General features: G+C 41.0%; 1 protein-coding gene across 4 annotated transcripts in view; it reads right to left on the minus strand.

Annotated features, from left to right (window-relative positions):
• dpy (fibrillin-like protein dumpy) overlaps positions 1-14,948 on the minus strand; it is a 297,715-nt gene that overhangs the window by 15,519 nt on the left and 267,248 nt on the right. For all 4 annotated transcript variants that reach the window (XM_089634031.1, XM_089634030.1, XM_089634029.1 and 1 more), the window contains 21 exons: positions 14,264-14,908; positions 13,492-13,806; positions 13,068-13,403; positions 12,646-12,951; positions 12,234-12,539; positions 11,492-12,142; positions 11,099-11,413; positions 10,698-11,021; positions 10,302-10,607; positions 9,565-10,191; positions 8,832-9,476; positions 8,419-8,754; positions 8,023-8,328; positions 7,630-7,935; positions 7,143-7,469; positions 6,686-6,759; positions 6,279-6,537; positions 4,567-4,887; positions 2,379-2,569; positions 2,054-2,141; positions 1,229-1,417 (listed from right to left, as the gene is read on the minus strand). In XM_089634031.1, coding sequence (XP_089490157.1) covers positions 1,229-1,417; positions 2,054-2,141; positions 2,379-2,569; positions 4,567-4,887; positions 6,279-6,537; positions 6,686-6,759; positions 7,143-7,469; positions 7,630-7,935; positions 8,023-8,328; positions 8,419-8,754; positions 8,832-9,476; positions 9,565-10,191; positions 10,302-10,607; positions 10,698-11,021; positions 11,099-11,413; positions 11,492-12,142; positions 12,234-12,539; positions 12,646-12,951; positions 13,068-13,403; positions 13,492-13,806; positions 14,264-14,908 — 7,173 coding nt within the window. The remainder of the gene's footprint in view (positions 1-1,228; positions 1,418-2,053; positions 2,142-2,378; positions 2,570-4,566; positions 4,888-6,278; positions 6,538-6,685; positions 6,760-7,142; positions 7,470-7,629; positions 7,936-8,022; positions 8,329-8,418; positions 8,755-8,831; positions 9,477-9,564; positions 10,192-10,301; positions 10,608-10,697; positions 11,022-11,098; positions 11,414-11,491; positions 12,143-12,233; positions 12,540-12,645; positions 12,952-13,067; positions 13,404-13,491; positions 13,807-14,263; positions 14,909-14,948) is intronic.

Genomic DNA, 14,948 nt, shown 5'->3' on the forward strand with positions numbered 1-14,948 from the left:
ACCATAGCTTGAAGATGCAAGATTAAAGAATGAAACTTTTGTTTGAGGTTAAATGAATATTTAAAACCTTCACAGTTCATGAAAGAAATGACGTAGTGAGCTGAAATTGGTTGCACTGATCTGCAAATTACAGAAAGAGATAGCGGCACAAATTTCATTAAGCCATGTTTGGGGGTTTTGCTGCTTTCAGAAAATAGATTTTATGCGGAATTTGACTTGATTGCGGAAGTTAATATTATTACATTCGGCAGATCAAAAAAATGTGAAGACAAATGAGCTGCTCAGGTGTAGACCATGTTAATTATCCCGCAGCCAAGTGGGGGAGTAGGTGGTACCTATAATTTTTATCCTCCTTATATTAGCTTAAATACTTGACATATCATTTTATGTATTTCTGAGCAAATACATAAGTTACCATTAATAATTGTCTGAATAACTGGATTTCTATAGTTTAAAAGCCCATAAGACAGGAAAATGTGTGGTGTCGTCAGAAGACCCACACGGTTACAGACGTTTTATTTGGCATCTTGGCCTGTCAAGAGTTAACTGACTTTTTTGCAAAAATCGTATTTATTGTGTAAACTGCATTTTCTGATGTCTTCTTTCGCTGGAGATTACTCTCTAAGCACTATTTTAACGGACGTTTTGAGATATGTAATCAATGGTATCCGACATACTATTTTATGTTAAGAATGGTAAGTGATGCAAGATGGCGGATAGCCGACACATACCATGTTATATGTCATCACAATTAATGGACGAAGTGAATGCAAACATTGTAGATTCTGTGGATTCTTCTGAAAGTGATGACAGTGTAGCAGATACCACGTTTTCTGCCGAAAACAATAACCCAAACTCTTCAAGTCAGGAAGATATAACCAGAATAAGATTTTGGTGCATTTCTAACCTGTTACATGTAAAGCATGTTAAGTGTTTACAATTGACGCGTTTTACACGCTACAACTTTGATCGATTTAAAAGGCTTTTTAAAAGTATCTACATGCACATGAAATTGTTTACCTGAAAAAATTGTTATTTCATGGTATGTCATGTTATCAAACGATTTCATCTTTTATGATTCGTAAGGATCCAGATGATTAATCGTCGGTGAAAAATTGTGTCATTTTAGAACTAAAAATTAAGTCTACGCAGGACCCCTGAGAGAAATAATTTTCATATGGGTCAACTTTAGGGATGCTGTGGGGAGCGTATTAAATTTTGTACTCACTCTCATAGCACACGGAATTGGCGTTTCCAGTGTAACCATCGTGACAAGTGCAAAGTGGTCTGTGTAATTGGACACGACACGCTGCGTTCTGGCCGCAGGTGGTGGCGGCGCACGGGCTGCGACATTGCTGGTTCATGCACGCCTTGTCATTGGAGCAATCGCTGTTCTGGGTACACTCTGGCTTGGCCACTGGGAAACAAGGCACATAGTAGGTTAATATTACAATTACATTATGCGGCATGTAACGACAGAACAGTGAAAAAAATTTATTGTGGTTTATTTTTGGGGTATTGACATATTGAGCTACCTCCTTCTATAGCCAACATTTCAGACAACGTAAAAGGCTAGAGTGAAAAACTTGATTAATTACTAAAGTAGAGTTAAAACGGCTTTAAAGTGGGCTTAAGGCCGGCTAGTTAAAGTTAACTATACCAATAACGTCAGTAATGTGAATTGTGAAGATTAGTTATACAGTCTCCCTGGTCGAGGGGTATGGCTCTTGACTAACAATATGGAGATTATTTATTTATATATTTATTTGATTGTTTTGTATTATTTCACGATTTATTTGTTTAAAATAATATAAAGTAGTTATATTTGCAGCAATGAAATGACTTTAGCCATGTTAGGTGACCAGATCTGAATAGATAGGTACTTCTCCACCTTCCTCTTCCCCATCTCTTTCCCCTCCCCACTACCTTGAGCCTTACAACATACTACAATTGAGGATGCCACAGTCTCACTGGCTTCAGACGGTTGGGAGCAGTTGGGACTCTTGAGAGCTGGTATTCACATAAAGAATAATACTACAGAGTGATCACTCACCAGGTTCTTCCATAATAGGTTGGCAGTTGATCTGAGCAGATCCAGTGTATCCTGGTGCACAGAGGCATACAGCATTGTGATTCACAACCTACAAAATAAAAAGAAGTAAAAATTAGTAAAAAGTTATCGGCACGGACTATCAAAGCGGCAGAGTCAGTGAAGGTCATGCGTTTGTTGTGCAGATGTTGTGCGTATGGGTGAATGATGCGATAGACACTTTCTCAGGTCTCTCCCAATAGTCTTCTAAGACCGTTGGTTGGAGGGGGAGTAAACCGTGTCCTTGGAATCAAAGTTTATTATGTTTTAATATGAAACAAATAAGTACCTGGCACAGGGCATTGAGACCGCAGGCTCCGCGGCAAGGATCGCCACACTTTTGCGAGAAGCAGGCCTTCTCACGCGGGCAGTCCTGGTTGATGACACACTCGGGGTAAGTGCACTGGGCTCTTTCGCCCACCGCGCGGCACTGTCCATTGGGGCCGCAAGGGGATGGATTGCAGGGGTCGGGGATGGTCACTGAAATAATCATTAACATATAACACGAGTTAAAAAGACAGTAGTTATCGTATTCACGATACAGACTACAGCTGAAATGCATGGAGAAAAAAATTCACAGCAGGATTTAGGAAAACACATGCTTAAGTCAGTTAAGCCTCTTTGTACTCTTAAATTCATAGTATTTTTTATTCGGTATATATTTTATTTGTGTACATAATACATAATAACAACAATACAGACATTTTATCTAATACATTGAAAACGTACCGTTGATACAGTGAGCATGTAGTGCTAAAATTTTTGCAAGCTCACGGTAGGTTTCGAAGAACACATTGAATTTTACATCCACAGTGTTCAAGTAGTAGGTTACTCTTTTTAAGGGCGAATTCGTGTATAGATTTGTGCTACAAATAAAAATAAAATTTAAACTAAAATTTTACAGTTTGACTCCAATCCACCTAGCACTAGTGAGTTTTAAAGTAGTCTTAAAAGTTAAAAACCGTACCACGGCTCAATTGAATGGTTACTATATTTTCACAAAAAATTTTTGTTTTACAATAATTGAATTATTAATCACACTATGACTATAGTGAGTAATAACTATATATGAACGGTCCCGAAGAACAATGTCGGATGTGTAAATTTGTGGTTTTATATATTTGTAGTATTTGTAGTCTGCATTTTTACTGTTTTTGGTAATATATTTCTCCACTTGAATAAATAGGGGTTAGTACAAGATATCGAACAGCACTATATTTCTTGAGCTCAAAAACAGTAAAAATCCAGAAACGACAGCTCAATTGCAAAACTACAAATTTGCACATCCGACATTGTCACTAACAACTTCGTTTCCAAGAATACATGTTAATTTTTATATAACTATATTTATCTTGTTGATTTTTGAAAACTACACTTATCGTAAAAATAATTAGCATTGTTAATCATCCGAATTGTTATTTTTAAATGTAATTTTATAATACCAATGTAAAATTGTACCTATTAACTCCTGGGTAGCTGGGAGCTGCATTGAGCGAGTCGTATCGGACGAGTCGTATCAGGCGAGTCGTATCGGGCGAGCACAGCTCACCGCTCCCGTTCAATTGAGTTGACTCTTTGAGTCATATGAAAATATTGGTACTGTGGCTCCCGCTCTTAATAAAATGAGTCATGACCCATAGCTAATTAGGACTAAAATATGTAGTTGTCATTTCTTTCTTTTTTACAGTTAGAAACAAAAAATATATTTTTCCATCACACGTCGCAACTATGTTTGGTACAGACTAGCAGGTCACGTGATACGCACACCGTCTTATTCCAGTAGCACGGTAATAGAAGATTTTTTTTATTTTTTATTTTTATAGTGATTCCTCACAAGAGTCCCAACTGCTCCCGTCTGGAGCCAGTGAGACTATGGCATCCCCAATTGGGGGATGTTGTGAGGCTAAAGGTAAGTGGGGAAGTACCTGGCTATTCAGATCTAGTCACTAAACACGGCTAAAGCCATTTGGAGCAACGTTTCAATTCTGAATGGTGGTCTTACACCAGGGCGATACTGGTAGTATCTTCCACTCTGGAACGTGCCGCAAATATACTATATATTATTTTAATTAATTAATTGTGAAATAACACAAATTAATCAAATAAAATTTATTAATCAAATAAGATATAGAAAACAAATAAAAAAAAATTACTCACTAAAAAATATAAATGTATACTACTATAAAAAATATTTTTTCAATGGAAATGTATGAACGCATAAAGGAAACAACTTTTTAAATACAGTATTATAGCTAAGATTATCTGTGACAGTTTCACTTGATTAACTTTTTTGCTTTCTTATAAAATTATTTACAAAGTAAATAAAAAACCAGTTTTGTGCTTGAAATCGAACGTTTCTAGATTCCGTTTGTCAAGCGATTTTAATGCCTATTACCTATGATATAAGGTATACCAAGAATATAGACATTTTTGGTAAGTAGCTTCCTCTTAAGAAAAAATAAAATTGTTCAACTCACCAACAACTTCTCTACATCCTGTGAAGGGATCTCCCATGAGTGGTGCGGGGCATGAACAGATGGGGCTGTGATTCAGCGTCTGGCACAGGGCTCTGTAGCCGCAAGTGCCCGGGCATGGGTCTATGCACTTGTTGTTGGAGCACGCCTTGTCCCTCGGGCAGTCGGCGCTGATGGTACACTCGGGCCGGCAGCCGCTTCCTGTGGGTGATCCCGAGTATCCGGGCAGACATTCACAGAGGGCGTTGGGGCCCGCACGGCGGCAGATGGCGTTCGGCCCGCATGGGGATGGCAAGCAAGGGTCAGATGATTGGACGGGTTCCACTGGAGGAAAAGTAAGCAAGTATTAATAAAGATGCATAAATTAAATTAATTTATAATGTTTGTCATGTGGAAATATTGTAGCAGTTTAACAACCATGTTGGTAGTAAAAGTGTGATGCCATCAGTTATTTATTTATTAACGCCCTTTTTCAGGGCTTTTACATGAGAATATTAAGAAATATACATTATTGTACATAACTGAATGGATTCATTAACAGCATTTTATATTTGTTTAAAGATAAATTGAAGATGTCCACTGACTTGGTATAATTGTTTCCCACCATTATTATTCTGGGCAAAGAAGAATACATAATGGTTAGTGCCAGAATTTCTGCACTGAAATAAATCCTGACTTCTAGTATTACGTTATGGAATCCGAAAGCTTATCAATTCTACCAATACCGGACTATCAACTAAATCATTTAGAATTTTATATAGAAATACCAAGTCAGTGAAAATTCTTCTCTCTGACAATTTGAGCATATTCATATAATTTAACAGAGTGTTGTAGCTCAACATAATTGCTGGAACACCCATTTTCAAATTTATAAAAAGTATGAATTTGTTTTGTATTCTTTCAACAGCTTGTACATGTATATTAAAATGTGGGTTCCAGACAGGAGAATTTTACTCAAGTTGACTTCTTACATAGGCAAAACATAACAATTTAATACACTTTATATTGTTAAAATGTATGTTTTATAAATGATATTTGTATTATACATTCGAGTTTAAATGATACCATACCTGGACTATGGCACCATAATTGGAGAATGTTGTGAGATGGAATGATATGGGAGGGACTAGACTAAGGACGGGTTGTTTCGGAGAATTTGAACAATTCATCAAATTTCAACATTCATTTTCGGGTTCTGTGAAAGTCCTATTCAAGTTCTGTTATTATATCATTGTAGGCTAATTGCTTGACAAAACTGAAATAAAAACAGTACTTGAAAAAATCTTTCACAGAACTTGTAAATGAACGTTGAAATTTGATGAATTTGAAAAATTGGTCAAATTTCAAGGTTGATTTTCAAGTTCTGTGAAAGTTATGTTCAGGTTTTGTTATTATTTCAATTCTGTCAAATAACTGGCCTATAATGATATAATAACAGAACTTGAAAAGGACTTTCACGGAACCCGAAAATGAACGTTGAAATTTGATGAATCGTTCAAATTCTTTGAAACAACTTATCCTAAGTAAGATGAAACTGGTAAAAAATCAAATCACCGTGACTCTCACTAAGGTAATAAGTTTGAAGAATAAATTTGTTAACAAGTAAAGTTATGTCAGCAAAATTATTTTTGTCTTTTCCATTGGTGCCTAGGTCTGTTGCCTAAATGCTTTGCTAATTTATTGTGTGTGGAATGCGTAAAATGTATAGCATTTACCTTTGATGGGTACGATCAGGCACTGAGTGAAGGCATTCCCGGTAGTGCCGGGCGGGCAGGAGCAGACGGGCACGTGGTTGGTGACGGAGCAGCGGGCACCCACACCACAGGTGCCAGGGCATGGGTCTCGGCAGTGGGCGGAGATGCAGGCCAGCGGCGCGGGGCAGTCGGCCGAGCTCAGGCACTCGGGGCGGCAGCCGGAGTACGGGTTGCCTTGGTAGTCCGGAATGCACTCGCACACCGCCTGGCCGTTTTGTACCTGGAACACGTGTTAGTTGACAAATATGCTGAAAGCAGCTAGATTTGTACATTCGTTGAAATTGGGTCTGCTAAGTTGAGAGTATGATGAACCAATTTATATTTAAATAATAATAACAGTAAAATGTATAATTTGGCCATTGAATTACCTGGCATCTAGCGTTGGATCCACATGGTGATGGGAAGCACGGGTCTCGAGGTTCAGCTGGACGTGGCTCGGGTTCTGTGTTGAACAAACAATTGTTGAATATCAAATAAGAACAAAAAGGCTAGACAAAAACATACAAGTGCAAACAATTACTCATGCATTTCAAAACTAATTCAAAGGTAAAAGAAAATGAAAGAAAGTCACAATATATAACAGAAAAAAGAAGTTGAAAAAGGAAAAAAATAGTTTCATGCAATCAATAAACAAATAAATAATATTACATTAAACACAAACAAAAAGTGATTAGCACATTATTTGAATGATTTGATTATTTAACGCTCGACTTTCAAGGAGAATAACAATCGTATGAAGTTCATGCCTGAAATCATACGACCATTACGCTCTACTCTTCTTTACGGGACTCATAATCAAATAGGAGAAACAAAAAGGGGGCTTACTGGGTTGGGGTGAACAATATCTAAATGGATCACCGACGTAATCTGGAGGACAAACGCAATTGGGAATATGGTGGACTACGGTGCACTTGGCATTGGGGGCACAGGAGCCAGGACAAGGGTCCAGGCATTTCTGGTTGATGCAAGCCTCTTGGCTGGGGCACTCTGCATTAATGACGCATTCGGGGCGACAAGAGGGTGGGGCTCCCACATAGCCGGGGAGACAAGAGCACGCGGGGGCGTGCCCGCTGGACGTGCACTGTGAGTTGGGGCCGCACGGAGAGGGGATACACGGGTCTCGGACCTCTTCCGGAGGTGTTCTTGGGGGTGCTAGAAAATTATAAAACATTAAATATCCACACCCAAAGCAAATGCTTTTATTTATAACTACATAACTGGGAAACCTACAAATACAATGTTTAATATTTGCAAACGATAATAATAAACATGTAAATGAAAGTTTTCCCTGTACTGCGGTAAAGTATCTTACGGTTAGGGTAGCATCTAGAGAATGGATCTCCAGTGTATCCTGGTGGACAGTTGCAAATCGGGTTGTGGTTTACAACTCGGCATATAGCGTCCAAACCACAAGTACCAGGGCATGGGTCTTGACATTTGAGGTTGGAGCAAGCTTTGTTACTGACGCAATCAGAACTGACTACACATTCGGGCCTGCATGATGGTGGGGCTCCGATGTAACCTAGGAGGCAAGAGCAAACAGCCTGACTGTTGATTTCCCGACACTGGCTATTCGGCCCACACGGAGATGGTTGGCAGGGATGAACTTCTGGTGGAACTGAAAATCCAAAATAAATTACAAACAATAATTTATTGCTTTTTACCAAACATATTTCACTTGTGAGACATTGAAAGATGAACTTACTTGGCACAGACTTGCAATACACAAACGGATCTCCGGTCAATGGTGCGGGACATGAGCATGAGGGCTGGTGGTTGATCACACTGCACAGAGCTCCCTGTCCACACACTCCTGGACACGGGTCGACGCACTTATTGCGCACACATGCTTTGTTTTTGGGACAGTCGTAGTTCTGCACACACTCCGGTTGGCAGCCTACATATGGGTTACCGTGGTATTCTGACACGCAGGTACAGACACCATTATTACAGTTGGCGTTAGGTCCACATGGTGATGGATTGCATGGATCAATTTTCATTACTTCAACAGCTATAAATAGAAAACAGTTTATATATTGGACAGCAAAAATATATATTGGACACTATTTAATTGCATGTTATTTCAGATGAAGATACTCACGTTCGGGTGGTTCAGGGTAACAATGGCTGAATGGATCTCCGGTGAAACGCGGAATGCAAGTGCACATTGGCACGTGGTTGTTGACATTGCAGTTGGCATTGATGCCGCATGAGCCTGGGCACGGATCTCTGCATTTCTCATTTATGCACGCCCTGTTACTGCTGCACTCTGCACTGATTGTACACTCTGGTTTACAGTTTGGTGGGGAACCAATGTAGTTGGGTAAACAAGAACAAGAAGGCCCACCATTAATATCTCTGCATTGCGAGTATGGACCACAAGGACTGGGATTGCATGGGTTTTTGTACTCTATCACTACAGGTTCCTTGGCTGGAGCTAAAAAAAGTAATTTATTAAAAAATATATATATATCGAAATGTTTTCATTTTGAATTAAAGTAAAATAAATCTTACGTGGTATCGGGTAGCACGATGAGAATGGATCTCCAGTATATCCTTGAAGACAAGAGCAGACGGGGCTGTGGTAGTACACTTTGCAGTCCGTATTCCTTCCGCAAGGTTGTGGACAAGGATCGGTACACTTCTGGGCAATACAGGCCTTGTCAGCAGAACATTCAGAGCTCACAGTGCACTCCGGCCTGCAATATGGTGGACTACCGATGAAGGTTGGCAAGCATGTGCAAACGGCTTGTTGATTAGAAATGCGGCACTGGCTGTTGGGCCCGCAAGGAGACGGATCGCATGGGTTGACTACAGGTGGTGGCGGTGTCTGGGGTTGAATACTACAGAATTGGAAGGGATCGCCAATATATCCTGGAATACATATGCATGAAGGCACATGGTTGATAACTCTGCAGATGGCATTTGAGCCGCAAGTTCCCGGGCATGGATCGCGACATTTGTTTTGAGTACAAGCCTTATTAGACGGGCAGTCTGAATTCAATACACATTCAGGCCGACAACTTTCATATGGATTTCCGTAATAATCTGGAAGGCATGAGCACGATCCGGCACCATTTTGTTCACGACAAATTGCATTTGGTCCACAAGGATCGGGTAAACATGGGTATATCAAATCTGCTGGTCTGGGAACTGTAACTAAGAAGAAAATAGTCATTAGTATTTCACACACAAATTGGGAAACCATAAAGTATGTTTAGAATTAACGAAAAAATATGATATTTACTTTCAGGTTCGAAGCATTGTCTGAATGGGTCTCCCGAGTAGCCAGAAATACAGGCACAGTTGGGAGAGTGGCTGACCACTCTACATTCAGCATTTCTTCCGCAGACTCCAGGGCAAGGATCTTTGCACTTGCTGTTGATGCAGGCCAAGTCATTGGAACATTCACTATTGCTAACGCATTCTGGTTTACAGTTCGGGGGAGCTCCCACAAAGGTTGGCAGGCAACTGCAGGATGGTGACTCTCCATTGACCTTACATTCTGAGTATGGACCACAGGGTGAGGGCCGGCAGGGATCCGGACGAATCTCAGGCTCCCTTTGAATTGGAACACACCTGATGAATGGATCACCAGTAAAGCCGTTGTTGCAAGAGCATATTGGGTTATGGTTTAGTACTTGACATCTCGCATTAAATCCACATGTACCGGGGCAAGGATCAATGCACTTTTGGTTAACGCACGCTTGGCTCAAACGGCAATCGGTACTGGTCACACATTCTGGGCGACATGACGGAGGTGAACCTATATATCCCACTACACAAGAACAAATTGCTTGACTATTGAATTCGCGGCAAATGCTGTTCGGTCCACAAGGGGATGGAAGGCACGGGTTGGGTGCTGAAACTGGGGCTGCAATTGAATAATAACAAATTAATAAAAAGAAAAGTATGCAAATGCAAATGAGATAAAAATTATTTCTGGAAACAATGAAGAATCTAAACAGGATAAGGATAAATCACCTTGATAAGGCGAGCAATTGATGAAAGCATTTCCAGAGGTTCCTGGTGGACAAGAGCACATGGGTACATGATTGATAACATCGCAGAGGGCATTCTGTCCGCATGCATTGGTGCAAGGATCTCCACATTTGTTTCTCATACAAGCCTTGCTCCTCATGCAATCTTCATTGACCACACACTCTGGGCGACAACCTGTGTAAGGGTCTCCAAAATACTCTGGTAAACAAGAACAAGCTCCATTATCGCACTTGGCATTGGCTCCACATGGAGATGGATTACAAAGATCTCTTTCTGCAGGTGGCGTAGCTGTGGAAATAAAATTATATTAGTTAAATTCTAAAATAATAATAGTTCTTGTTCAAATACCGCATTCAAGAAAGACAAAAGGGTTGTTACCAGGAGGAGGTGTTGGATAACAGCTGGAGAAGGGATCTCCAGTGTAGCCTTCCAGGCAAACACAATTAGGCGTGTGGTTGATGACTGAGCACCTAGTGTTGATTCCACATGAGCCAGGGCATGGGTCACGGCACTTGCTGGTTATGCAGGCCAGTTGGCTGCTACACTCCGCATTGATGGAACATTCTGGCCTACAGTTCGGAGGACTTCCGACGAATGTAGCCAAGCAGGAGCATGATGGAGATGTTCCAATTGCTTGACATATGGAGTTAGGTCCACACGGTGAAGGAATGCATGGATTTACATAAATTACATCTTTAGGAGCTAAAAAAGATAAGATTACATTAGTTATGCACAATTTCCCATTTTAATATAGCACTGTGATTATAAATTTCCCTTACGTTCAGGAATAGGGACACATCTAGAGAATGGATCCCCTGTATATCCTACATCGCAAGAGCAAATAGGGCTGTGATTGATCACATGGCACGAAGCTCCACTGCCGCATGTTCCGGCGCACGGGTTGACGCATTTCTGGTTGTTACAGCTCTTGTCCGATGGACACTCAGAACTGACGACACACTCTGGTCGACACTGAGGCGGGCTGCCTACAAATGTTGGCAGACAAGAGCAAGCTGCTTGGCCATTGTTTACTCTGCATAGTGAGTTTGGTCCGCAAGGATTTGGATCACAGGGTGCTGGAGGAGTTTGTAGAGCTGAAAAGTACCAAAAGATTGAGTACAAATTTCAAATGAAAGAAAACGATTTAAAATTTTAACAAACTAATAACTTACGTTTATGAATGTGTCTGTTGCAATATTGGAATGGATTACCAGTAAAGCCAACAGCACAGACGCAAACTGGAATGTGATTGACCACTTGACAAAGGGCATTTTCAGAACATGTTCCAGGGCAAGGATCTCTACACTTATTGCTAATGCAAGCTTTGTTTGAAGGGCAATCGGTATTAAGAACACATTCAGGTTTGCAACCATCATAAGGATTTCCAAAGTATTCTGGTAAGCACTCGCAAGAACCAGCTTTATTCCGTTCTCTGCAGACAGCATTTGCTCCGCAAGGCGATGGATAGCATGGATCAGTTCTATCTAAAATCGGCTCATTTTGAATAACAACACATTGTACAAATGGATCTCCAGTGAAACCACTGATGCAAGAGCAAGTCGGACTGTGGTTGATCACATAGCACTGCGCATTCTGTCCACAAGACCCTGGGCAAGGATCTCTACACTTTTGTCGTATGCAAGCCAAGTTTCCAGAACAGTCACCATTGGATACACACTCTGGTCGACAATTGGGGGGTGCTCCGATGAATGATGGCAAACAGGAGCAGGATGGTGAGTCCCCGTTAGCGACACATTGACTGTTTGGTCCGCAAGGGTTTGGATAACAAGGGTCTCTCGGTTCAACTTCCGGTTGCTTAGGAGCTAAAAATACAACATTATAATTAAGATGCGAGGGCTACGTAAAAGTCAAAGACAATTAGACAAATGTAATAAAAATTCTTATATAACTTACGGATAACATAGCATCTGGTAAATGGATCACCAGTATATCCTAATGGACATGAACATATCGGATTGTGATTTACAACATCGCATTTGGCGCTAAGACCGCATGTTCCTGGGCAAGGATCCCTACATTTCTGATTGCTACATGCTTCGTTCTGGGGACACTCTGAGCTGACCACACACTCGGGTCGGCAAGACGGTGGGCTACCAATGAATCCAGGTACACAAGAGCAGACACCTTGTCCATTTATCTCTCTACATTGACTGTTTGGTCCGCAGGGGGATGGATTGCAGGGGTTTGTTACGACGGGAGCTAAATCACAAAGAGTAAAACAACAGTGAAGAGTTAGAATGAAATGAACGAAAATTAATTTCATTGAGTGTATGAACATATCACAATTTTCATTGTGATAACGTACCTTGGACAGGTCTGCATTCGACAAATGCATTTCCTGAAAGGCCAGCCGGGCAGCTGCACATCGGAATGTGGTTAATCACATCGCAAAGTGCATTCTGACCGCACGTGCCTGGACAGGGATTTGCGCACTTGTTGCGCAAGCAAGCTTTGTCTCTAGGACAATCTGCGCTAACAATGCATTCTGGTCGGCAACCCAAGTATGGATCTCCCTGGTATTCAGGTAAACACGTACAAGTACCATCTCCGCACTGAGCGTTGAAACCGCAAGGGGATGGATTGCAAGGGTCTGTTTCAATAGGTTCAGCAGCTAAAATAATAGGAGGAAATTCTCATGTACCAAAAAACCTGGCCCTATCAATCATTATATTACATATAATTACTTATTATATTACATATAATGTCTTTGCAATGATAAATTCTTACGTGGAGGTGGTTTAGGATAACAGTTGGTGAATGGATCTCCTGTATACCCATCGGGACAAGTGCACACAGGAATGTGGTTTATCACTGCACATTGCGCACCAAGTCCACAGGATCCCGGGCATGGGTCTCGGCACTTCTCGTTCATGCAAGCTTTATTGCTAGCACACTCTGGATTAATTGTGCATTCAGATCGACAGTTGGGGGCACTTCCTAGGTAGGTGGGCAAGCACGAGCACGAAGGAGCTCCGCCAATATCTCTGCACTGAGAGTTCAGACCACAAGGTGATGGAACGCAAGGGTCTCTATAGGGTTCTTGTACGACCTGGGGTGGAGGAGCTGAAAATATGCAGTTGGGATTAGTATACCTAATTTGCCTTAATTGAAATATGGAATTGACCTCAGAAGACATTATAATCAAACTCACGAGGAATCGGGTAGCATCTCGAGAATGGATCTCCTGTGTATCCTGGGTTGCAAGAACATATGGGGCTGTGATTGTTGACTTGACAGCGAGAGTTCTGTCCACATGGTCCGGGACAGGGGTTCGTACACTTTTGGTTAAAGCAAGCCTTGTCTTGGGGACATTCCGAACTGACAACGCATTCAGGCCGGCAGGCGGGCGGTGCACCGACGTATGTCGGTAAACAAGAACATACGCCTTGACTGTTTATTTCTCTGCATTGACTGTTGGGGCCACAGGGCGAGGGGTTGCAAGGGTTTACAAGTTCTGCGATAAGTGCTGCGAGATTAAACAAATATTATTTAATTAAGCTCGTCATCAAACCACTTTTACAATTAGACAATGTTTCCTATGTACATATTACATGAAAAGCCATAAACATTAAACCAAAATAAAATTTATATTACATTACATTATGAAGAGATCAGTCACAAAAAATATTTTTAATAACATGATGAGAATACAATTAAGGGTTTAATATAAAGCGCTTGTCAACAATCATTTATTGAATGACACTTTGATAAGAAATAAAGATATTCGATATATTCAGTTGACATCTATATTTATTTATTTACCATGTAAAGCTGCACATCTCAACACAGGAATATGAGATGAGTGGGTGATGACTTTATTGTAACATACTATTTTTTTAATAAAAAAATAAATATTCAAATAACTGTAAATTACAAATACAAAAGGAAAAAAAAACATTAATGAAAAGAAAAAAAATCCTTACGTTCTCGATACGCATTGCAGAAACGGAATGGATCTCCAGTGTAGCCAGTTCTGCATGTGCAAGATGGCAGATGATTTACAACTTGGCAGTCCGCATTTTGGCCGCACGTTCCAGGGCAAGGATCTTGACATTTATTTCTTATACACGCTCTATTCGAGGGGCAGTCAGAGTTAAGTACGCACTCAGGTCTGCATCCCTCATAAGGATTTCCAAAGTATTCGGGTAGACAAGAACATGCTCCTGCACCGTTTTGCTCACGGCATACTGCGTTAGATCCGCACGGAGATGGAACACAAGGTGTTGGCCGTTCCTGTGGCACGGGATCAGCTGGTTGTGGGAAACATTGAGAGAATGGATCGCCTATGTATCCGATAATGCAGATACACATCGGAGTGTGACTGACCACGCGACACTCGGCATTGGCTCCACACGATCCTGGACAAGGGTCTTTGCACTTTTGATTAATGCATGCGAGATTACTGGCGCATTCGCTGTTACTGGCGCATTCTGGCCTACAGTTTGGCGGTGATCCAATAAATCCGGGAAGGCACGAGCAAGATGGGGAGTCACCAACATCTCTGCATTGCGAGTTGGGACCGCACGGCGACGGTTGGCAAGGGTTAATCAATACTGGGGGTGTTTCAGCTGTGGAAAATTAATTATTTCAACTTTAACGATCTACAGC

Source organism: Hesperophylax consimilis, chromosome 8 (genome assembly GCF_061612785.1).
Source record: "Hesperophylax consimilis isolate HC1 chromosome 8, BYU_Hcon_1.0, whole genome shotgun sequence".
Lineage (NCBI taxonomy): Eukaryota > Metazoa > Arthropoda > Insecta > Trichoptera > Limnephilidae > Hesperophylax > Hesperophylax consimilis.